Source organism: Rhinopithecus roxellana, chromosome 8 (genome assembly GCF_007565055.1).
Source record: "Rhinopithecus roxellana isolate Shanxi Qingling chromosome 8, ASM756505v1, whole genome shotgun sequence".
Taxonomy (NCBI): domain Eukaryota; kingdom Metazoa; phylum Chordata; class Mammalia; order Primates; family Cercopithecidae; genus Rhinopithecus; species Rhinopithecus roxellana.
Genome location: NC_044556.1, coordinates 36,297,076 through 36,318,724, shown reverse-complemented (window position 1 = coordinate 36,318,724; position 21,649 = coordinate 36,297,076). Strand labels below are relative to the sequence as shown.

Below are 21,649 nucleotides of genomic sequence, written 5' to 3'. Positions count from 1 at the left end.
AATGCAAACATGCTGCCAACAACTAAATTCCTCAAAGTCTTTTGCTTCCCCTCCCCTATGTGAATGCATATAGAACCCACTTCAAGGAACAGGTGTGACACAGCTTGTGCCAAGAGTAGACGGGCTCCCTTGTTGCTAGAAGATAACGCCAATGTGAGGACCCCTGTACCGAGAACTACCTTATCTCTCCCAGCCACCTTTGGCCACATAGAAGTGAGACAGCTGGAGGATGCTAGAGGAAGTCCGGCTAAATTTGCCCACACAGTTTAGTAAATATTTATTAAGTTAACACATGAGATGATTTTCCATGTGTTAACATGTACCGTTCTCGTGATCTCATTTAAACTTAATGAGTCTTCAAGGTATTTTAATGCTATCCTGTCTGCAGAAAAGATGGTCAGGAAACCTTTCTGGAGGGCAATTCAGCACAATTGGTATCAATAACTTAAAACTATAATCTACCTCCAGTAATTTAATTTAATAAAAATGCAAAATATATGCATAAGGTTGTTCACTGTAATACATGTAATTAGAAAAACAGTACACAAAATGTTGAATATGGGAATGGCTTAGTTAAGGTATACTCATATGATAGGGTATTATATTAATATTAAAAATGATGTTTTTGAATAATATCTAATGAGCGAAATGCTTAAGATATCAAGAAATTAAAATATAGGCTATAAAATTATATACAGTATTATCCCCAACTTTGAAAAACATTTACATATTTAATACATCTACATGCACAGAAAAAAAAACTAAAAGAAGGCAAATCAATTAATCTATGACGAATTAAAATTTTTTCTCTATTTTTTTTTACTTTCAAAGTTTCTTTTGTTATATACAGATTAGTTTCTTTCAAGAACCAGAAGCTAAAGAAAACCAGCATCTGAAAGACCCATCCTGTGGCAGACATTGACCTAGGAGAATTTTACCAATTATTTGATCTCCATAGTAATCCTGAGAGGTAGGCATCTCAAGTCCATTTTACAGATGAGGAACTAGGCTCCACAATTTAAGCAATTGCTCAGGGTTACACAGATTTGAGCCTAGGCAGTGCCCATGTTTCCTGCTGCACCAAATGCCTCACCTGCTGTGGCTCCTAACAGAACACTGGTAGACTTACAACAAAGGTCACTGACAAAACAGAGCTGTGTACAGCTTTCCCAAGAGCAATTGCTTTCTAAACTCTCTATTTCTCTCTCAAAGCAGAAAACTCAAAATTTTAAATCCCCTGGACAAGAAACGGAACCTTTTTCATTGCTAGGGCTCGAGGTTCCATCCCAAAGCCGTTTTGATCCAGATGCCCAGCTCCACAAGTCTGTGCCCTCTCAGAGCCTATTCCCTCATAGCTGTGGTATCAGCTATCCTGCTTACTAGTTTGGCATTTTGTCAGGTTATGAGCAGAAGGACAGGGCAGATTGTACACCCCCACCCCTTTCAGCCAGCTGGCTCCTTGGTCTCTTCCTTGGATACTAAAACAAACAGGCTGTGTGCTCTGGCTCCCTACTCAATCCAAGGGGTGGGGGGAGCAACAAATATCCCAGCTATGTGAACAATTGGAGGAATATCTGACAACACATTTGATCTTTTGTAACTCTGCTTCAGTCAAATAGGGCCTCCAGGTCTGGGAGTCCCATCACACCCAAAGCCTTGTTGTTCAGCTGGGTTCTAGGTACTGCTAGAGCGTTGCCCAGCCCCCCAGCTGGCTCTGTTCCACATGAATCCCAGTGATACTAACTGCACATCCTCATGAAGGACATACAGGTAGAATTTTCACTACTGTTTCAAGACCTCTTCATCACTTCCTGTTCCCTCCCAGAGGCAGAGCCAGGAAATTATTTGGATGGAGGGTCACAGCAAGTCAGGGATGTTCAGGACTGAAGCATGCAGCACCATAGTTCATAATTTTAAAAATAAACTCCCTAGAGATTTTGATCTGAGACGAGGGAGAAGGGGACATGGAGAATGGCACATGACACCACAAAACAGCAACAGGAATAACCTGGTCCTTTTTGTTTCAGACTCTTTTTGATTCAGACCCACATATGAGGATTGCATGTTCACAGAAGTTTGAGAAATACTGGGTTAAACAAGGTTAAACAGATTAAGTTACTGTAGGACTTCAAAGACATTTTAATTTGCTCACGTATACTCCAAAGATTTTAAAACAAAACGTATTTCTTAAACATAATCAATTATAAAATGAAGGATTCCATAGGCACGAGGACCCCAATGAACAAGTTTTGGAAGTGCTGCTCCGCGGTGGGCCCGTAAGAGTCTTGTAAAGATAGAAAAGCAGGCCCCCAAAACAAACTCTTTCCCACCAGCCATCAGTTACTATCTTCAAAATGGCAGTGTGGGCTCAATGTTTTCCTTCTGTACTCTGTCTTCAGCAGGGTTTATGGTATTTTTCCACTTGCTGGTCAAAGCTCCTGGAAGAATACCCTGCCTGGAAAAAGTTCACTGGAGTCAGAAGGTATTTGAGTGCTAGACCCCTGAATTCACTAGCTAGAAGAGGGGTGCCCTTGCTGCTGTGGGACAGGGGAGAACCATGTCCCATCCAGGCATTCTGATTCTCTGTGGCTTCTGGACCTCCATCATCATCTCCCAAGGGTACCAAGGGGGACCCTAAACCAATTTCCTCCCTGGTTTTTAGAGAGATAAACTCTTCATCTGTAGACCTTAAGGGCACTGAAAATCCCAATGGAGCAGTCAACATAGTCACCCTCTTTTGGGACTCACAGAAAGGCACTGCCTCGTTCCATTCTTTGCTATAGAGGTCTGGGAACAACTGCTTCTTGGTCTGCAAAGGATGGTGGGAAGGCTGCTTTTCAAGGTATGCAGGCCAGGGAGAAAGTTTCTCTTTCTGGGTCTTCTTTGAGTCTCTGTCAGCTTGAGATTGATCAGCACTTTCCTCAGGAGATTCAAACACAACACCCTGGGTTCTCGGCCTCTTTAGCCTCCTCTCTAACAGCCAGAGAAAGCTTGGTTTTCTAGAGGAAGAACTCATGTATTGCTGTACAGAGTCCGGGATCAAAGGCATGGAGATCCTGGGGCTCAGACTGTCCTGAAAGCCTCCACAGGGCTGCCGACTGACAATGGGCACCACCTGGCAAGGCTTCAGTGCTGCGACAAAGGCACAAAGCTCGGAGTAGGAGGAATGGTCAGAGTAAGGGATGACGTGGATATCAGGATGGGAGCTGTGGATTTTTCGGCTTGTGGGAAGGATAGCAATGGTAGGGTGGGTCTGGTTCCAACGCAGCATGTTGGAATGGCAGATCTCCATATGGTCTACGGCATGGATGCGGCCAGCCTTCTCCTCCACTGTGAACACATCTGCCAGGCCCAGTAGCTGTACCAATTCCAGGCGCCGAGGACTCAATACCACCCAGGTCTGAAACTCCAGGGCCAGCTGCTCCAGCAGTGATTCCTTTCCCAGGCTGTAGAGTCCTAAATAATGTTCAATGTATTGGGGAAAGTAAGAGAAGGAAGAAAATGAAGCTATTGGAAAATCCTAATAAATCAACAAAATGTTTAACAAAAATAGATACAATTCATGGAGAAATCCAGGGAGAATATCAAGGAAGAAGTGACATTTGAGCTAAGATATATGAAGGGGAATGACACAGAATCTACTCATTCATTTAGTTCAACAAAAGAGAGCATCTAGCAAGCTTCAGGCACTATGAAAACTAATAAAGAAAGCTGTCAGCCCTCAAGAAGTACAATCTACAAGGAGACCCAGAAAAACCACAGTTAAGAGCAACGTAAAGATATGTGTACAGGCCAGGCACTGTGGCTCACACCTGTAAGCCTACCATTTTAGGAGGCTGAGGCGGGAGGACTGCATGAGCCCAGGAATTCAAGACCAACCTGGGCAACCTGGCGAGACCCTGTCTCTACAAAAATAGACAAATAAGCATGTTGCTGCATGCCTATAGTTCCTGCTACACGGGAGGCTGAGGCAGGAGGATCACTTGAATCCAGGAGGTCCAGACTGCCGTAAGCTATGATTGCGCCACTACCCTCCAGCCTAGGCAAGAGTGAGACCCTGTCTCTTTAAAAAAAAAAAAAAAAAGGGGCCGGGCGCGGTGGCTCAAGCCTGTAATCCCAGCACTTTGGGAGGCCGAGACGGGCGGATCACGAGGTCAGGAGATCGAGACCATCCTGGCTAACACGGTGAAACCCCGTCTCTACTACAAAATACAAAAAAAAACTAGCCGGGCGAGGTGGCGGGCGCCTGTAGTCCCAGCTACTCCGGAGGCTGAGGCAGGAGAATGGCATAAACCCGGGAGGCGGAGCTTGCAGTGAGCCGAGATCCGGCCACTGCACTCCAGCCCGGGCTAGAGCGAGACTCCGTCTCAAAAAAAAAAAAAAAAAAGTATACAGTATTGTATCTAACAGGTGATGAAGTTAGGGAAAGTTACGCTAAATCTTAAAGGATGGGCAAGTTTAACCTGGCAAGGAAAGGGTAGAAAGGGTATAGTGGAAAACATTTTAAGAGGGGTCAGTTTGTTGTTACTAAAGTAAAGAAGGAATTGGTAAGATATGATACCAGAGAGGCAAGAAAGGGCCACATAATAGAGGGTCTTATATGTACCACTAAGAAGCTCGGACTTCATTGTGTAAATGAAGGGGAGCCACTGAGTATGAAGTAGGAAAATGGCTAATTCTAATCATAAGAATAACATGCTCAGAGCAGAGCTTTAAAAAGAAAAATATGGGCCGGGCACGGTGGCTCAAGCCTGTAATCCCAGCACTTTGGGAGGCCGAGATGGGCGCATCACGAGGTCAGGAGATCGAGACCATCCTGGCTAACGTGGTGAAACCCTGTCTCTACTAAAAAAATACAAAAAACTAGCCGGGCGAGGTGGCGGGCGCCTGTAGTCCCAGCTACTCGGGAGGCTGAGGCAGGAGAATGGCGTGAACCCGGGAGGCGGAGCTTGCAGTGAGCTGAGATCCGGCCACTGCACTCCAGCCTGGGCGACAGAGTGAGACTCCGCCTCAAAAAAAATAAAAGAAAAATATGGTAATAATATTATTTGACTGCCAGGATGAGAAGAAGCTGGAGTGGAAGTTTCAATTGAAGGGCCCAAATAGTACTTACAGAGAAAGAAATTGAGACATTAATTTGGGTAATGGTTATGGTAATAGATATAGAAGATGTTTAATAGCTGTTCTCAGACCTTTTCTGAAGAAGTTTCAAATCCACAACCAGATTGTGAACGCCTTAATAAGAAATACGTATTATTTATATCCACTTTATTCCTGATTAGGGTTCAAAATCTCACTCCTTGGGCACAAATGGAGCTGATTTTTCTTCTCTCTATATATATTCCCACTTCCACCTCCCCACAGGTCCTTCCCTACCAGACTGGGAGCCTTCCAAGTCAGAGACTACATTTTATTCATCTTTATATCCCCACTGCCTATTGGAGACTTGGTACTTAGTTGGTAGAGGCTTATTACATGTTTGCAAAATTAATCAAGACTTACTATAGCATCCTCCTAGCCAGCTTTGCTTCTTTGAGAAAATTCTACATTTAAATATTGAGAATGGTTAGGTCTTTATGAGTAGTCAAGCAATCCTGAGAGTAGAGGATATTTCTCAATCAATTTGGTAGTCACCCTGGAAGGTATATAATTTTTTCAATGCCTTTGTTTAGTCTCATTTTGAAACTCCTTTCAGAGTTGAGACATGTCCTTTTCAAATATTTATAATGGTGGCAAATCTTTGCCCTTTTGTAGACTCACAAATTTGGAAACAACCAAAAAAGTAATTTAGAACCAAATCTATTACATGTATTTATTTTATAAAACAAAAATTTATTTTCATAAACTATTCCAAATGGCAACTCCAAGAAAGAGTCCTCGACAATGTTTTATACTGTTTATAATCAGTAGAACAAGCACATAGCTGTTTTTTCAGTATACTTAATTTAAAGCACAACGCTCACTTAAATATCTATGTTCTGATAAATTTCATTCATTCATATTGAATGCTTCTGTGTCAGGCATTAGTGATATACCCATAATAAAACAAAGAGCCTGCTATAGTGAAATTCACATTCTAGCAGGGGGAGTCAGATAATAAAAAGTCCAATAAATACATATAGAATATATTGCAAGGTGATGAGTGCATATTGTCCCTCTTCTACTTAAAATCCTTCAATAGCTCTTGGTTGGGTTTAGGATCAAGTCCAAAATGGCTTAAGAGCACTATAGCTCCTCTTGCCTTTCCAGCCTCCTTGCCCACTGTGTGCCTGTCATACTGGCTGCTGCCTCTCTGTTCCACAAACACACAAAGTCTCTTCCTATTTTCAATGATGCTCTTAAGGAGTTTATGCTTGTGTGTGTGTGTGTGTGTGCGCGCGCGCGCACGTGCCTATGTGTATGTGCCAGAGGAAGTGGGTGATAGGCAACAAGCAATAGCATATTTAAAAATGTATAGAATATATGAGTGCTATAAAAAAATGAAAAAAATGAATCGGTATAGGTGATCAGGAGTTGGGAATGGGGATGGTGGGCAGGCTGCAGTTTTACTTATTTTATTCATTCATTCATTCATTGAGACAGGGTCTTGCTCTGTCATCCAGGCTGGAGTGCAATGGCACTTACATGGCTCACTGCAACCTTGACCTCCTAGTGGACCCAGGCAATCCTCCTGTCTCAGCCTCCTGTGTAGCTGGGACCGCAGGCATGCACCACGCACCACCATGCCCAACTAATTTTTAAATTTTTTGTAGAGACAGGGTCTTGCCATGTTGCCCAAGCTGGTCTCAAACACCTGGCTCAAGTGACCCTCCCGTCTTGGCCTCCCAAAGTGCTGGGATTATAGGTGTGAGCCACCACACCTGGCCAGGTTGCAATTTTAAATAAGGTGGTCAGTGTAGGAGAAAGTGAGAACTGCACAAAGATATGAAAGCACAAAGATATTTAAGTGAGAACCCTTAAATAACCTAGTTCACTATATACAGGTGACAGGAAACTGAAAGGAAACAACTCACCAATCTTTATGTTATGTTGTGGGTGTTTTCGAATGAGCTGGACAATCTGGTGGGCAGCTTCTTGTCGGGAAGGAAGAACCAGGGCTGGGTTGCAATTGGTGTTGTCTAGGTATAAAGTATGGATCTGTTTCCCCAGTGTCAGGGCTGGCTCCTTCAGCATGGATGGTGTGTATCGAAAATCACCTAGAAGAATATGTATATGGGGGCAGAAGGTCAGAGACAAAAAAACAGAAGACAAGCCTCTCCTACCTCCAACAATAGATGGGGGTATGCTTACTAGTCTGTGAAAAAACTATTATGTAGCCTGGCACTGAACTATGCAGTATAGCTGCATGGTTTCTTTGTTGAAATGTCTCCATCCTGCTCCTGTTTTTCGATTACTCTTCACAAGGTTTGGACCCTTAAAGAGTGGGAAATTGGCTGGGCGCAGTGACTCACACCTATAATCCCAGCACTTTGGGAGGCCGAGCCAGGAGGATCACCTGAGGTCAGGAGTTCAAGACCAGCCTGGCCAACATGGTGAAACCCGGTATCTACTAAAAATACGAAAATTAGCTGGGTGTGGTGGCGGGCACCTGTAATCCCAGCTACCTGGGAGGCTGAGGCAAGAGAATCACTTGAACCCAGAAGGCGGAGGTTGCAGTGAACCACCATCACACCACTGCACTCCAGCCTGGGTGACAAGAGTGAAACTCCATTTCAAAAAAAAAAAAAAAAGAGTGGGAAATCAGTTGAGATAGGGTCACTATGCTCATATGTGATGAAGTTAGAAGGCCTTCAGCGCCTCCAGACTTCTACTGAGTTAAGGCTGCTCAAGAAAAGTCTGCCAGGTGTGATGGCTTGTGCTGATAATCCTAGCTACTGGGAAGGCTGAAGCGGGAGGATCACTTGAGGTCAGGAGTTTGAGACCAGCCTGGGCAATATCGCAAAGCCCCAGTCTATACATTAAAAAAAAAAAAAAAAAGTAACATCTAGTCTGGAGAAGTCACTGGGATTCCTTGAGAGGCCCACCTGTGTAGAGGATGGTTCCAAAATATCCTTCAAAGAGAAACATGACAGAACCAGGACAGTGATTGGCATCGAGGAGGGTTACAGTCATGGTCTCTCGTCCAATTTCATCTAGGGGTAATACATGGCTCTCACCAATCTCCAGGGGTTGGATCCATTGCTTAGACACCTGAGAAAACAGTTAGTCATCCCAGTGACCACGGACTCCCCTCCCTGTTACTTCCCGGGGTCAGGGACGATGCCTTACATGAATCAGGAAGGCTGACCAAATCCTGAGTCACTGGGCGCGGAAGCTGTAATGGGGATTCCCAAGCAATCTGCCCTTCCTCCTTCCACTCTCCATCCCACCCTTTGTACAACTTAATTAAGAGTTCAGCTGGCTGGGCGCGGTGGCTCACGCCTGTAATCCCAGCATTTTGGGAGGCCGAGGCGGGAGGATCATGAGGTCAGGAGATCGGGAAACACGGTGAAACCCCATCTCTACTTAAAAAAAAAAAAGAAAAAAAGTGGCGGTCGCCTGTAGTACCAGGTACTCGGGAGGCTGAGGCAGGAGAATGGCGTGAACCCGGGAGGCGGAGCTTGCAGTGAACCGAGTTGGAGCCACTGCCCTCCAGCCTGGGCAACAGAGGGACACTCCGTCTGGGTGGGGTGGGGGGAGAGTTCAGCAACCAGTCTAGTCAGCAATTTTCAAACTTACTCCTGATCTTAATATCTTGGAGACTTAAGGGTGGGGTTGGGAGACAGCTGGAGAACCACCCAGCACGTTAGGTGGATTCTTAAGATAAGGCAAGTTCAGGCGGGGCGTGGTAGCTCCCGCTTGTAATCCCAGCACTTGGGGAGGCTGAGGCGGGCGGATCGCTTAAGGTCAGGAGTTTGAGAACAGCCTGGCCAACATGGTGAAACCCCGTCTCCACGAAAAACACAAAAAATTAGCTGGGCGTGGTGGCGTGCGCCTGTAATCTCAGCTACTCAGGAGGCTGAGACAGGAGAATCTCTTGAATCCGGGAGGCGGAGGTTGTAGTGAGCCGAGATCGTGCCACCGCACTCCAGCCTTGCAGCAACAAGAGCGAGACTCCGTATCAGAAAAAAAAAAAAAAGGCAAGTTTGGGAAACACCAGCCTAGCTTATGTATAAAGGTAGCAATAGTTTCCTTGGCTGGACTAAAATATCTCCTCAACTTAAAGCTAAATATCTCAAGTTGGTCACTTGGAAACCACGTTCCTATTCTGGGTTAAAGATGCATTTTGGGGTTCAAACAACTTCCGCATCAGTCTTCGTGGCCCCCATTCTATGACTCAAAGAATGACAGGTCGAAGTCCCAACCCAGATGCCTGGACCAGCTCTCGGAGACTGACTCCAGCCCCATACCTGTAGGTGACGATGCAAGAGGTGGGCTGTAATCGGGGAGCAGTAGAGGGGTCGGGCCCAGGTGCTAGACAGGCCCACGGTGTGGTCCGAGTGCATGTGAGACAAGAAGAAGAGCCGTGCGGTGCCAGCCCGACGCAGGCTCCAGAAGTCCACTGCAATGGGCGTATGGGGGATCAGGACCCCATTCATGGTGGCAGGGTTGGAGTCACCAGTGGGATCTTCTCCGTCGGGGCAGGGCTCCTGCGTGAGGCTTCCACAACGGCGCCAAGATAAAAGTCATGCTGGGCAAGAACAGGGCCAGATACCCTAAGGGAAAGAGCCCAGCAGAGGAATAAGTCACTAGAGTGGGCAGAAAAAGGAAGTGACAGTACCGGCGGGAGCCCAAAGAGCGGAGGGCGCTCGACACTCCCAACTGCGCGGGAGCTGAGGCCAAGCCGGGCACTCAAAGCGCGCGCTGCTGGGAGGAGACAGGCCGAAGTAGCCGATTTCCGATTGCCTGCCACAGCACCACCAGAGGGAGCCGCGCGGCTGCGCCTGGAGGGTGAGAGGTTGGGGGAAGGGCATCTTAAGGTCGGAGTCGGGACCACGCTCAGCCTTTGCTCGCTGGGATACCGGCAGCGCGCTTCTGTTTGGTCTCTTGACAAGGGGGCGGGACTTCCGCAGAAAGGAAGATTGGGCCTATCTGCGATGAGAACGGCTTGAAGGCGCAAGAAAGGCTGGAACTGGAGAGGGAGGGGTCTGCGGTCAGTCGGACGCGGCGCTGGAAATCCGGCGGAGGGCCTAGTGGTAGCGGGAGCGATCTGTGGGCGGGGTGAACGGCCTGCCGGGCGAGGGTAGGGCCTGAAGAGCCCAGGATGGGGCTCGCGGGGTCGCGGAGGGCGTGGAAGTGTGTCAGGGCCAGGGTGCCGGCCCTACGGAAGCCGAGCCTGAGGCGAGATTTCGCCTTTAGTGTTTTCACTGACTCATATTTCCTTTACTCAGGCTCCCACATCAAGACGAGAAGGAGCCCACGAGTTACCGTGGGAGATGTGGGAGCTGCCCTGTGACTGTTAGGAAGATGCCGTACCTTGGGTCCGAGGACGTGGTGAAGGAGCTGAAGAAGGCTCTGTGCAATCCTCACATTCAAGGTGATAGGCTGCGCTACCGGAATGTCATCCAGCGAGTGATTAGGTATCACCTAACTCCCGTCGCGTGCTGTTTGCTCCCTTTGCAGTCCCCATCAGGGCTCACTAGCCCCAGTCTCTCTGAAAGGGTAAATTAGCTTTCACACGTGGCAATTATATGGTTCGGTCTTCGTCCTGCTGCTTTGGAGTACCATCTCAGTCTCTCCTCTGCAGCATCTTTTACTCACCTGGGTAGTTTCCTCCATATCACAGGCTTGAACAATTACTGCTAACTCCTGGATCTATAATATAGCTAGTACAGACTTCTTTTTTTTAGCTTCAGACCCACGTATCCCACTGCCTGCCTGGCATTTCCGCGTGCATGGTTTATCAAAAGTATGTCCGAAATAGCACGGACATTCTTCCGTCTTCCTCAAACCTGTTCTTCAGCTTACATTTGTGTTGATGAATGCCACCAGCAGCCGACTATGCGTGGGAGCCAACCTTGAGGACACCCGATCCCCACTTCTCATGTCAGATGGTTTGAATTCATGATTTTAAATATCCACCCTCTCTAGTTTATTGGCATTGTTGTTCTGGTCCAGGCCTTCATCACCAAAGCAATTGCAGCAGCTTACTAGTAGGCCACCTTGCCTCATTTGAGACAGAATTTTTCCATTATACAAATCTGAACACATAACTCTTGCCTACAGCTGTGGTTCACAAACTTTACTATGCACAAAAATCCCTTGGGGTGCTTTTTGTCATCCAGTCCAGGGATTGATTCTGATTTCAGTAGGGTGGGAGGGAACCCAGGAATCTGTATTTTTAATAAACATCTGAGCTGATTCCAGTAGGAGACCAGTTTGAGAAACAATGAAGTCCAAACTTACCACAGCACCCAAGGAACAAGCTGTTAATTCAACTACTTACAGACTCAAAAAAATGTATGCCGCTCCTGCTCATGTTTACATACCTCATACCTTCTATTACATCTATTACATTTGTCTAGTGAGCTCCTGCTCATTCAGGTAAAGTGTTACTTCCTCTGTGAAGAAACATTTTCTGACTTCCTGCCAGTGTTAGACCTCTGAATCCCCTCTGCGCCTTGTACAATACTTCTGTTTAAATACTTATCTATCATACCATAATTAACGGTATTCTTATCTGGCTCATTAATAGATTTGAAGTTCCTAGAGGTCTGAGACCACGCCTTCTTCAAGATTATGTCCCAAGAGCATATCCCTGGATGTAAAAGTTGAATTTCACCAAAGTACTAGGGATTCAATAAGTGTTTGTTGAGGCTGGGCACGGTGGCTCACGCCTGTAATCCCAGCACTTTGGGAAGCCAAGACGGGTGGATCACCTGTAGTCAGGAGTTCGAGACCAGCCTGGCCAACATGGCGAAACCCCGTCTCTACTAAAAATATAAAAATTTAGCCAAGCGTGGTGGCATGTGCCTGTGGTCCCAGCTACTCAGGAGTCTGAGGCAGGAGAATCATTTGAACCTGGGAGGCAGAAGTTGTAATGAGCCGAGATTGTGCCACTGCACACTAGCCTGGGTAACAGAGCAAGACTCCATCTCACAAATAATAATAAGTGTTTGTTGAATGAATAGAAGAATAATGTTTATTGCAGGCCTAGAGTATGAAGTACTGTGTGATATAACAGACAAGGTAATCCTGGCCGCTACCCTCTAAGAGATCACAAGCTAGTTGGGTAACCAGGAGATATGTAAGTAAAACTCCCTCCATTGTTAGTTGGGGATTTTGCATTTTACTTCTTTCTGTCATGTGCATTGGTTTCAGGTACATGACTCAGGGCTTGGATATGTCTGGTGTTTTTATGGAAATGGTGAAGGCCAGTGCCACTGTAGATATTGTCCAGAAGAAGTTGGTTTATCTGTACATGTGCACATATGCTCCCCTGAAACCAGATCTGGCTCTCCTGGCCATCAATACGCTGTGCAAAGACTGCTCAGACCCCAATCCAATGGTGCGAGGGCTGGCATTACGGAGCATGTGTAGCCTCAGGTGAGTACCGTCTTCTCTGTCTGGTCCTAAATGGCTGATGAATTAAAGAGATCACAGGGTAGATTTTTAAAGAGGATAATTTATTTGAGCTCCTTAATACTGGGGAAAACATTATCGTACCCTGAACTTAGATTTTCAGCCACTGCTTTGGCTTAATAACCTATATCATATAATTTTATTAGAGGGAGATTTTGATTCTCACTCTAAGTAAAATAGTCCTCAATTTTGGTTAAATATCTCTAAACAATTATGTGTATATATTTTTTTGCTGCCTGTGCATCATTATTCCAAATGAAAAGTCAAACTAGGCTGGGCGCAGTGGCTCATGCCTATAGTCCAGCACTTTGGGAGGCTGAGACAGGAAGATTGCTTGAGCTCAGGAATTCGAGACCAGCTGGGCAAGATGGTGAGACCCTATATCTACAAAAAATTAAATGGGCATGGTGACATGCACCTGTAGTCTCAGCCACTAGAAGGCTGAGGCAGGAGGATGGCTTGGGCCCAGGAATTAGAGGCAGCGGTGAGCTATGATTGGGCCACTGCACTGCAGCCTGGGTGACAAAGTGAGACCCCATCTTGAAAAAAACAAGAGAAAAACAAAAACGTCAAATTATGGCTTTTTAAGCTTAATAGAGGCTTTCTGCAATTCTTCATGATCTGATGGGTGTAGCATCTACTAAACTCTCTGTTAGGTGAACAGGGGCTGATGTATGTCAAAATTAGTATTTCCGAATCTGGCTGACTCCAGGATGTGTTGCTTAGGATGCCTGGTGTGCAGGAGTATATACAACAGCCTATTCTCAATGGTCTGCGGGATAAGGCTTCATATGTCAGGAGAGTGGCAGTCCTTGGATGTGCCAAGATGCATAATCTTCACGGAGACTCTGAAGTAGGTAAGTTCAGTGTAATCCATCATGGTCAATGTGCCTCCATTATGTATAACTTTATAAAAGATTATGTAGCTTTGGTAGAAAATAATAATGTGGCCCCAGTTCTATACATGTCTCTTTAAGTAGGATGCAGGGCTTGGTGTCTTCTGGAGATGAGAAGTCCTTTCTCTCGGGCCCCAGTTAGATCCTTTGTATTAGCTGCTTAAAACAGTCTGGACATGGCAGGTTTTTTTTGCCTTGCACTTTAGTATGGCCTTTGTCATTTTTGTAGCAGAGAAGTTCAACTTTGTCTACTTGGAGCTATTACTCTGGCTACATCCCTGTTACTCTGAAGCTTTTCTTCTTTATCTAAGAACTTTGTTCTTTTTTATAGATGGTGCCCTGGTAAATGAATTATACAGTTTGCTGCGTGACCAGGATCCAATTGTAGTTGTGAACTGCTTGAGGTCTCTAGAGGAAATTCTGAAACAGGAAGGAGGCGTTGTCATCAATAAGCCCATTGCTCACCATCTCTTAAATCGGTTTGGATGCTTCAGTGCTCTTTTTATTATGAGATCTGCGTCCTTGTGGGATCTTGTTGATGTATTGAACAACTTATGTGAGGTAGAAAAGAAAGTTAACCATTATTATTATTATTTGAGACGGAGTTTTGCTCTTGTTGTCCAAGCCGGAGTGCAATGGCACTATCTCGGCTTAGCGCAGCCTCCACCTCCTGGCTTTAAGCAATTCTTCTGCTTCAGCCTCCCGAGTAGCTGGGATTATAGGCATGCGCCACCATGCCCGGCTAATTTTGTATTTTTAGTGGAGACAGGGTTTCTCCATGTTGATCAGGCTAGTCTCAAACTTCCGACCTCAGGTGATCTGCCCACCTCGGCCTCCGAAAGTGCTGGGATTACAGGCCTGAGCCACTGTGCCCAGCCAGTTAACCACTATTAACTCCCTCACATTTCACTAAGAGAATTTCTTTTATTTGCCTTAGTTTCCCTTATTGATATAGGGAAATAGAAATATACTATGGGAATAGGTTCTACCCTTTTCTAGTCATTACGTCCCCCAAACTAAGCCATTTATAGTGTCTTAAAATGTCGGGAACCTGTACCCAGTGTATGCTGATCATGTCTTTGGTCTTAGAAGTGTGCATTTGTATTAATAGCTCATCTTGGAATTTTAAGCCTTTTTTGTGTAAACTTTAAATAGTACATGAAAAGAATGATTTAATTATGGCACAGCCTATTTTTAAGAATTCTCCCTTTGTTATGATGAACAACCAACTGGTCATATGGCAGTGGCATGGAAATTGCCCTAATTTTGTTGCTAAAATAGCTCTTTTGTTTTCTTTTTTGGATAGAATGTCAAAACTAGACCAGTGGGGCCAGGCTGAGGTATTGAACTTTCTGCTACGCTACCAACCCCGCAGTGAGGAAGAACTATTTGACATTCTCAATCTGTTGGATAGTTTTCTCAAGAGCAGTAGCCCAGGTGTGGTGATGGGAGCTACCAAACTTTTTCTGATCTTGGCAAAAAAGTTTCCCCATGTACAAACCGATGTCCTTGTGCGGGTCAAGGGACCTTTGCTAGCTGCCTGTTCTTCGGAGAGCCGTGAGCTCTGTTTTGTTGCTCTTTGTCATGTACGCCAGATCTTGCATAGTTTGCCAGGTCACTTTAGCAGCCACTACAAAAAGTTTTTTTGCTCCTACTCGGAGCCCCACTACATCAAACTACAGAAAGTGGAGGTGCTGTGTGAGCTGGTGAATGATGAGAATGTGCAGCAGGTGCTAGAGGAGCTTCGAGGGTACTGCACGGATGTGTCTGCGGACTTTGCACAGGCTGCCATCTTTGCCATAGGTAGGTGTCTGCTTCTTTTCTTTCTTGAGAATCTAGACCAGCCAGCAAGAAAGCTGTGGTTAGAGGAACCATAGAGAGCAAAGGACATGAATCTTGCTTCAGAAGCGAAGTACTATGCACTAAATAATTGGGTCAGTGACTACAAACAAGGGGGAAGTGAGTTGTTTTTTTTCTTTTTTCTTTTTTTTTTTTTTTTGGTCAAGATTGGTGTTGCCATATCTTCCAGTATGGAGAATACAGGTAACTCAAACTACAATACTTAAAATTTTTGTTGTCTTGTATCCAAAATGCTTTCCTATACATCATCTTACCACAGTCTCATGAGACAGTCAGGAAAAGTAGACAAATGTCATTAACTTCATTTTAAAGATGAAGAAACTCAGACACAAAAACAATGATCAAGTTGCCAAAAGGACATACAGTTTTAGAAATGGGACTGAAATGCAGCTTTCCTGACTCAAAGTCCTATGTTAATCCACCAGTCGTTTATTGGGCTTCTACTATGGGCTATGTATTGTGCTGAATGTAGACCAACACAGAATAATTCCTAAATCTTACAGACTTTTTCATAGTACCCTGTCTGGAATTTAAAAGGCTGGAGTGACTCAAAAACTGAAAACAGCTGTTGAGCTAAGTTTTGAAAGATTTCAAGTATAGGAGGAGGAGGAACCCTCATATTTGGAATAAAACATGGTTATTTTAGGGGCGGAGAAGAGGGAGCAAAGAGGAGACTAGAAATCCTTAGGAGACTGCTGTCAAGTGTCCCCCACAAAAATACTCCTTTGCGAGTGTGCTGCAACAAAAAGGGTGCCTCATATCTGGCTGCCACGTAAATACCTTTGTTACTATAAGTTTTCAGCCTTGTTTAATGGGGAATTGTTTTGCTATGAGCTTTTAATTTTCTAGTAGTCAGTGAGAAAGAATGATTTTTACCAAAGTTCCCTTTATAGGAAACTTATATTCTTAGTTCATCAAAGAATGATTTTTTTTTTTTTTTTTTTTTTTTTTTTTTTTTTTTTAGATAGTTCTGTTTCTTTTGTCTTTGATTGGTGGGAGATGATTTTAGATTGAGGTGCTAATATTTCACTTAGCAGTTTTCTCTTCTTTCCCTTCTTTTGTAGGTGGCATTGCCAGGACTTACACAGATCAATGTGTTCAGATTCTAACAGAGTTGCTGGGTCTTCGACAAGAGCACATTACCACAGGTAATGCTTGCCTTTTTAGGATTTTTGATTTTTTTGTCAAGTGCCTGGCTTATAGTAGTTGCTCAAAACATGGTTGTTGTTGAATGATAATATAGAGATTTGAACTTTTCCTTGCATCATCATCTGTTGCTGTTAGAGAAGCATAGGGTCTATAGATCTAATAGGATATTGAGTCTTTAGGCTGTCTTGAGTCTATAAGGCTGTACTATAGACAATGAAGACTACTAGGATGACCTTGCTTGATATTTCACCAATTTTACTTCTCCTTTTGTTTTATGGCAGTATGCCATAGGCAGTGGCTTCCAGGGTTGGGACTAGGGTAAGTCAAGCAAGATGCCTAGGATGCAAAATTTAAGAAGGCACTCAGACTTAGGTTCCTGCAAGAGTCAGTCCTGCATGTATTCTTCAAGTTTGAACCCTAGGCACCTCACTTGCTTTATCATTTTCCCAGGCCTGGTGGTTCCATTTATACTGTCTTTAGTGTTTCATTCAACAGCAATACTACCCCACACACATTTGCATATGGCTTTCCATTTTACAAAGTGCTTTTTCATACATTAGTTCATTTATCCTCACATCAATCTGATAAGAGCAATATACATTCAATAAATTATTGCTCATTTCATTACATTTCTTAGATAACCATTGACCACACCTCTAAAACCCATTTTATAGAAATCCAGCCAGAACCATGAGTCTGAATACATGACTGTTCTTAAGATTCCTCCCTACCTGGAGGCTCTAATCCTGTGCTCTTGTACCCTGACCTGTATTGTAGTGGTGGTGCAGACTTTCCGAGACCTGGTTTGGTTGTGTCCTCAGTGTACTGAAGCTGTGTGTCAGGCCCTGCCCGGCTGTGAGGAGAACATTCAAGATAGTGAGGTAGACTGTAATTCTCCTTTACTTCTAGGTAGAGGGAGAATGCTTGAAACCCTGCCCTTTGAAATGGAATCTAATTATTCTCTCTACCCTGTGTTTGAAGTGGACACTCTTCGAATTGATTGCCACTTCAGATTCTCTTTTGGATATAGATGGCATATAAATTATAAAAACAAGATTTATCTGACGGTTTTTATTACAAAACTCTGATACCATTGTTCTCTTGAACAGTTTTGTTTTGTTTTGTTTTGCTTGAGATAGAGTCGCCCAGGCTGGAGTGCAGTGGCGCGATCTCGGCCCACTGCAACCTCTACCTCCCAAACTCAAGTGATTCTCCTGCCTCAGCCTCCTGAGTAGCTGGGATTACAGGTGTGCACCACCACGCCCATCTAATTTTTGTATTTTTAATAGAGTTTTGCCATGTTGTCTAGGCTGGTCTAGAATTCTAGCCTCAAGTGATCCACCCGCCTCAGCCTCCCAAAGAGCTGGGATTACAGGCCTAAGCCACTGCGCCCGGCGTGTCTTGAACAGTTTTGAGTCAGAGATTTAGACCATGGAGTTTTTAGCTAGAATGAGAATTAGAACCATTTGTGAAATTTTTACAAAGATTTGGACGTAATCACAGGTCTACTGACTTAAATATTCAGGGGTGGTGGACCTAGACAGATAACTTTTTTTTTTTTTTTTTGAGACAGAGTCTAGCTCTGTTGCTCAGGCTGGAGTGCAGTAACGCCATCTCGGCTCACTGCAACTTCTGCCTCCTGGTTTCAAGCAATACTCCTGCCTCAGCCTCCCGAGTAGCTGGAACTACACACGTGCACCACCACGCCTGGCTAATTTTTCTATTTTTAATAGAGACAGGGTTTCACCATGTTGGCCAGGCTGGTCTCGAATTCCTGACCTCAGGTGATCCACCCTCCTCGGCCTCCCAAAGTGCTGGGATTACAGGCGCAAGCCACCGTGCCCAGCTGACAGATACATTTTTAAGAAGCTTCACAGATGAATCTGATGTGCACTCTAGGTTAGTAACCACTTCTGTGAAAATTTTAGAGAAATTCTTCAGGCAACTTCCACTGGAACACTAAACCCCAATAGGGCCAGAGGCCCCAAACCTGAGGAAACCTTATTTATTGCTTAATCCAACATAGGCTATGAAAGTTTTGAGTTTCCTCTTGTGTATTAGAATTTCATTCCTATTTGTTATAGAGAGTATAGTATAGTAGGGGAATCGGTAAATTAAATGAAGTAAACTAAAGATTGTGCCTTTTCTGCTGGCACTAAGCAAAAGCAAAACCAGTGGCTGTCTACTATCTCCTTTATTTTAGACGGTCAAGTGTTGAGCACTTGCTCTTATTCCTTTATTCTCTAGGGGAAGCAAGCACTTATTTGGCTACTTGGTGTCCACGGGGAAAGAATTCCTAATGCTCCTTATGTGTTAGAGGACTTTGTTGAGAATGTGAAGTCGGAAACATTTCCAGCTGTTAAGATGGAGCTGCTCACTGCTTTGCTGCGCCTTTTCCTCTCTCGACCTGCTGAGTGCCAGGACATGCTGGGACGTTTGTTGTATTACTGCATAGGTGGGTTTTGCAGGAGGAAATAGTGCTTGCCGTGACCCATAGTAAAGATTCTTAATAGCTTTCATTGTTTGGTGAGTCATGTCTCGGACCCGAGAAGAAAATGTTAATGCTTCCTAGAGTTTCCTCTCTCCTTCGTTTTTTTCTCCTATTATGGTTGGCACAAAAGTAGGAGGAAAGTGGTTTTGTTTTTAATGGTCAATCTGTTGTCTTACCTCAGAGGAAGAAAAAGATATGGCTGTACGGGACCGAGGTCTTTTCTATTATCGCCTCCTCTTAGTTGGCATTGATGAAGTTAAGCGGATTCTGTGTAGCCCTAAATCTGACCCTACTCTTGGACTTTTGGAGGATCCGGCAGAAAGACCTGTGAATAGCTGGGCCTCAGACTTCAACACACTGGTGCCAGTGTATGGCAAAGCCCACTGGGCAACTATCTCTAAATGCCAGGGGGCAGAGCGTTGTGGCCCAGAGCTTCCTAAAACTTCATCCTTTGCCGCATCAGGTAAAAACAGTCCTTACATTAAATCTTGTCATAATAAATCTTTACCTTTTCAATGATTGGTGGAAAGTAGAGTATCCTAGCACTAAATCTCAGAACTGTTGTCTGAATTTGAAGCATTTGTGAACAAGAAAGAGGTTCATCATTGGTTATTTCAGCCATTTATCCAAAGATGAAAGTCACATTGTGTACATTTGGGAATTTGGGTAAAAAACTTAGCTCCTACAGATTAAGAGTATCTTTCACACAAGTTTTCTGTCTCTTTTTAGGACCCTTGATTCCTGAAGATAACAAGGAGAGGGAACAAGAATTCCCTGATTCTGGAGCCCTCATGCTAGTCCCCAATCGCCAGCTTACTGCTGAGTATTTTGAGAAAACTTGGCTTAGCCTCAAAGTTGCTCATCAGCAAGTGTTGCCTTGGCGGGGAGAATTCCATCCTGACACCCTCCAGATGGCTCTTCAAGTAGTGAACATCCAGACCATCGCAATGAGTAGGGCTGGGACTCGGCCATGGAAAGCATACCTCAGTGCCCAGGATGATACTGGTTGTTTGTTCTTGATAGAACTGCTATTGGAGCCTGAAAACTCAGAAATGCAGATCTCTGTGAAACAAAATGAAGCAAGAACCGAGACACTGAATAGTTTTATTTCTGTATTAGAAACTGTGATTGGAACAATTGAAGAAATAAAATCATAACAGATTCTTGTTGCTTGTCCAGAGTAAGATGAATAACTATTACAGTTTCTTAGTCTTTCTTTTTAGAGCTGCCAGTAAGTCCAGATAATATCAGATACAAAGGAGAGTGGAAAATCTAGAAATCAGGATTCTTAAGTTTTTGGCCAAAGAACATTGATTCATTCCTTTCATTCCTATTGGCAATTGACCCCATTTTTCAATGATGATGTTGTAAAGGTTAATGTTGGTAAGGGAATGGGGTAAGGATGGGATTTGGATTATTTCCTAATCAATTTTAGGAATTGTGTTAGTAATTAAAGATGGCTGATGTGTGGAAACTGACAGGGGTCATCATTTATGGGGGTCATCTTTTCTTCCCTGGATTATTATAGCAAATTGCTAACTGTTCTCATATTTCCAATCATGCTTTTTAGGCCAGATTCCAAAGTCCTTAATGTCATCTAAAGTACCTCTTTGGTGTCAAGTCTTGCCACTCCCAAAATGCCTTCTCTTCTGGCAGAAGCAAACCATTTGCATTGCAGTTCCCTGTATACACCAGCTTCTTACACCTCTGTACTTTAAACCTGCTTTTATTGTCTAGAACATTTTTTCACCCTCATATCGTCTTGAATTAACACCTTTTCTATCTTTCAGTGTTCAGCTCACTCATAAGCTCCTTCAGGAAATTTTCTTTAACCCTCACTGCCTTCATTAGGGATCTCCTTCAAGCTGTGAAAGTAGCCAGAGCATACCTCTAGCAGTAGTACTGTAATTGTTTTCTTGTTGCTTGTCCTCAATTTTTCTTCTGTTCTTATCTGACCACATTTTGTACATTGAAGCAACTTATGGCAAGAACAAATCTAATAAGATGATGGTAAAATATAAATAAGACTAGCAAATCCAGAATGGGAAAAATTAAAATACCAGTTAAGACCAGCTCGGTTAGGGATGGGGAAATACACAAAGGTTCCAGCTGTTTGGGCCTATTAGGTGATATAGTTGAGCCTTGATTTGTCTCTATAGGCGATTTAGCAGTCATAAGGGAAACAGTTATAATTGTCATCAGAGAGGAAGAAACATTGATTTCTAAAATAAATTTACATGTAGTTTCACATAGGTGGTACTAAGATATGTGCAAGATCCTATGAGAAGTTAGTAATGGGTTTCACATTACTTTCTTACAGTATTCTTCAACGAAAGCAGAGAGCATGACGTTAATATAGAGCTTAGATTGGGTGCAGTTGTTCACACCTGTAACCCAGCACTTCAGGAGGCCAAGGAGGGAGGATTGCTTGATGCCAGGAGTTCAAGACCAACCTGGGCAGCATAGTGAGACCCTGTGTGTAAAAAAATTGAGTTGGCCAGGCATGGTGGCACATGCCTGAAATCCCAGCTGCTCAAGAGGCTAAGGCAGGAGGATTGCTTGAGCCCAGGAGTTCAAGGTTACAGAGAGTGGTGATCACACCACTGCACTCCAGCCTGGGTGACAGAAGGAGACCCTATCAAAAAAAAAAAAAAAAACATACAAAAAAGTAAGCCAGACATGGTGGCTCATG

At 44.2% G+C, this 21,649-nt stretch overlaps 2 protein-coding genes across 6 annotated transcripts; one reads left to right on the top strand and one right to left on the bottom strand.

Moving 5' to 3' along the window:
• Window positions 1-504: 504 nt before the first annotated feature.
• On the bottom strand, window positions 505-9,983 carry DCLRE1B (DNA cross-link repair 1B). 2 transcript variants are annotated; one of them, XM_010371977.2, is made up of 4 exons: window positions 9,390-9,983; window positions 8,025-8,190; window positions 7,014-7,196; window positions 505-3,456 (listed from the first exon to the last, which is right to left on the bottom strand). In XM_010371977.2, the coding sequence occupies exons 1-4, from the start codon at window positions 9,576-9,578 to the stop codon at window positions 2,396-2,398; spliced, it is 1,599 nt and encodes a 532-aa protein (XP_010370279.1). In that variant the 5' UTR covers window positions 9,579-9,983; the 3' UTR covers window positions 505-2,395. The 2 variants fall into 2 exon arrangements, with proteins under 2 accessions (XP_010370279.1, XP_030790983.1); XM_030935123.1 differs by lacking the exon at window positions 8,025-8,190 and having other exon boundaries at window positions 508-3,456; window positions 9,390-9,907.
• On the top strand, window positions 9,916-20,124 carry AP4B1 (adaptor related protein complex 4 subunit beta 1). 4 transcript variants are annotated; one of them, XM_030935121.1, is made up of 11 exons: window positions 9,916-9,930; window positions 10,371-10,559; window positions 12,301-12,525; window positions 13,288-13,418; window positions 13,789-13,936; window positions 14,764-15,260; window positions 16,382-16,465; window positions 17,244-17,347; window positions 18,714-18,921; window positions 19,139-19,420; window positions 19,687-20,124. In XM_030935121.1, the coding sequence occupies exons 2-11, from the start codon at window positions 10,447-10,449 to the stop codon at window positions 20,112-20,114; spliced, it is 2,220 nt and encodes a 739-aa protein (XP_030790981.1). In that variant the 5' UTR covers window positions 9,916-9,930; window positions 10,371-10,446; the 3' UTR covers window positions 20,115-20,124. The 4 variants fall into 4 exon arrangements, with proteins under 4 accessions (XP_030790981.1, XP_010370283.1, XP_010370282.1 ...); XM_010371981.2 differs by lacking the exon at window positions 9,916-9,930 and adding an exon at window positions 9,970-10,132; XM_010371980.2 differs by lacking the exon at window positions 9,916-9,930 and adding an exon at window positions 9,970-10,222.
• The last annotated feature ends 1,525 nt before the right edge of the window (window positions 20,125-21,649 follow it).

Excerpts from the sequence above, each read along its gene's own strand:
- DCLRE1B (XM_010371977.2), bottom strand. The coding sequence starts at position 9,578 with ATGAATGGGGTCCTGATCCCCCATACGCCCATTGCAGTGGACTTCTGG. Across the intron at positions 7,197-8,024 it reads TGGAACCATCCTCTACACAG|GTGATTTTCGATACACACCA; the intron begins GTGGGCCTCTCA and ends ATATTCTTCTAG. Across the intron at positions 3,457-7,013 it reads ACAACATAACATAAAGATTG|GACTCTACAGCCTGGGAAAG; the intron begins GTGAGTTGTTTC and ends AACATTATTTAG.
- AP4B1 (XM_030935121.1), top strand. The coding sequence starts at position 10,447 with ATGCCGTACCTTGGGTCCGAGGACGTGGTGAAGGAGCTGAAGAAGGCT. Across the intron at positions 16,466-17,243 it reads ACAAGAGCACATTACCACAG|TGGTGGTGCAGACTTTCCGA; the intron begins GTAATGCTTGCC and ends CCTGTATTGTAG. Across the intron at positions 18,922-19,138 it reads TTTGTTGTATTACTGCATAG|AGGAAGAAAAAGATATGGCT; the intron begins GTGGGTTTTGCA and ends GTCTTACCTCAG.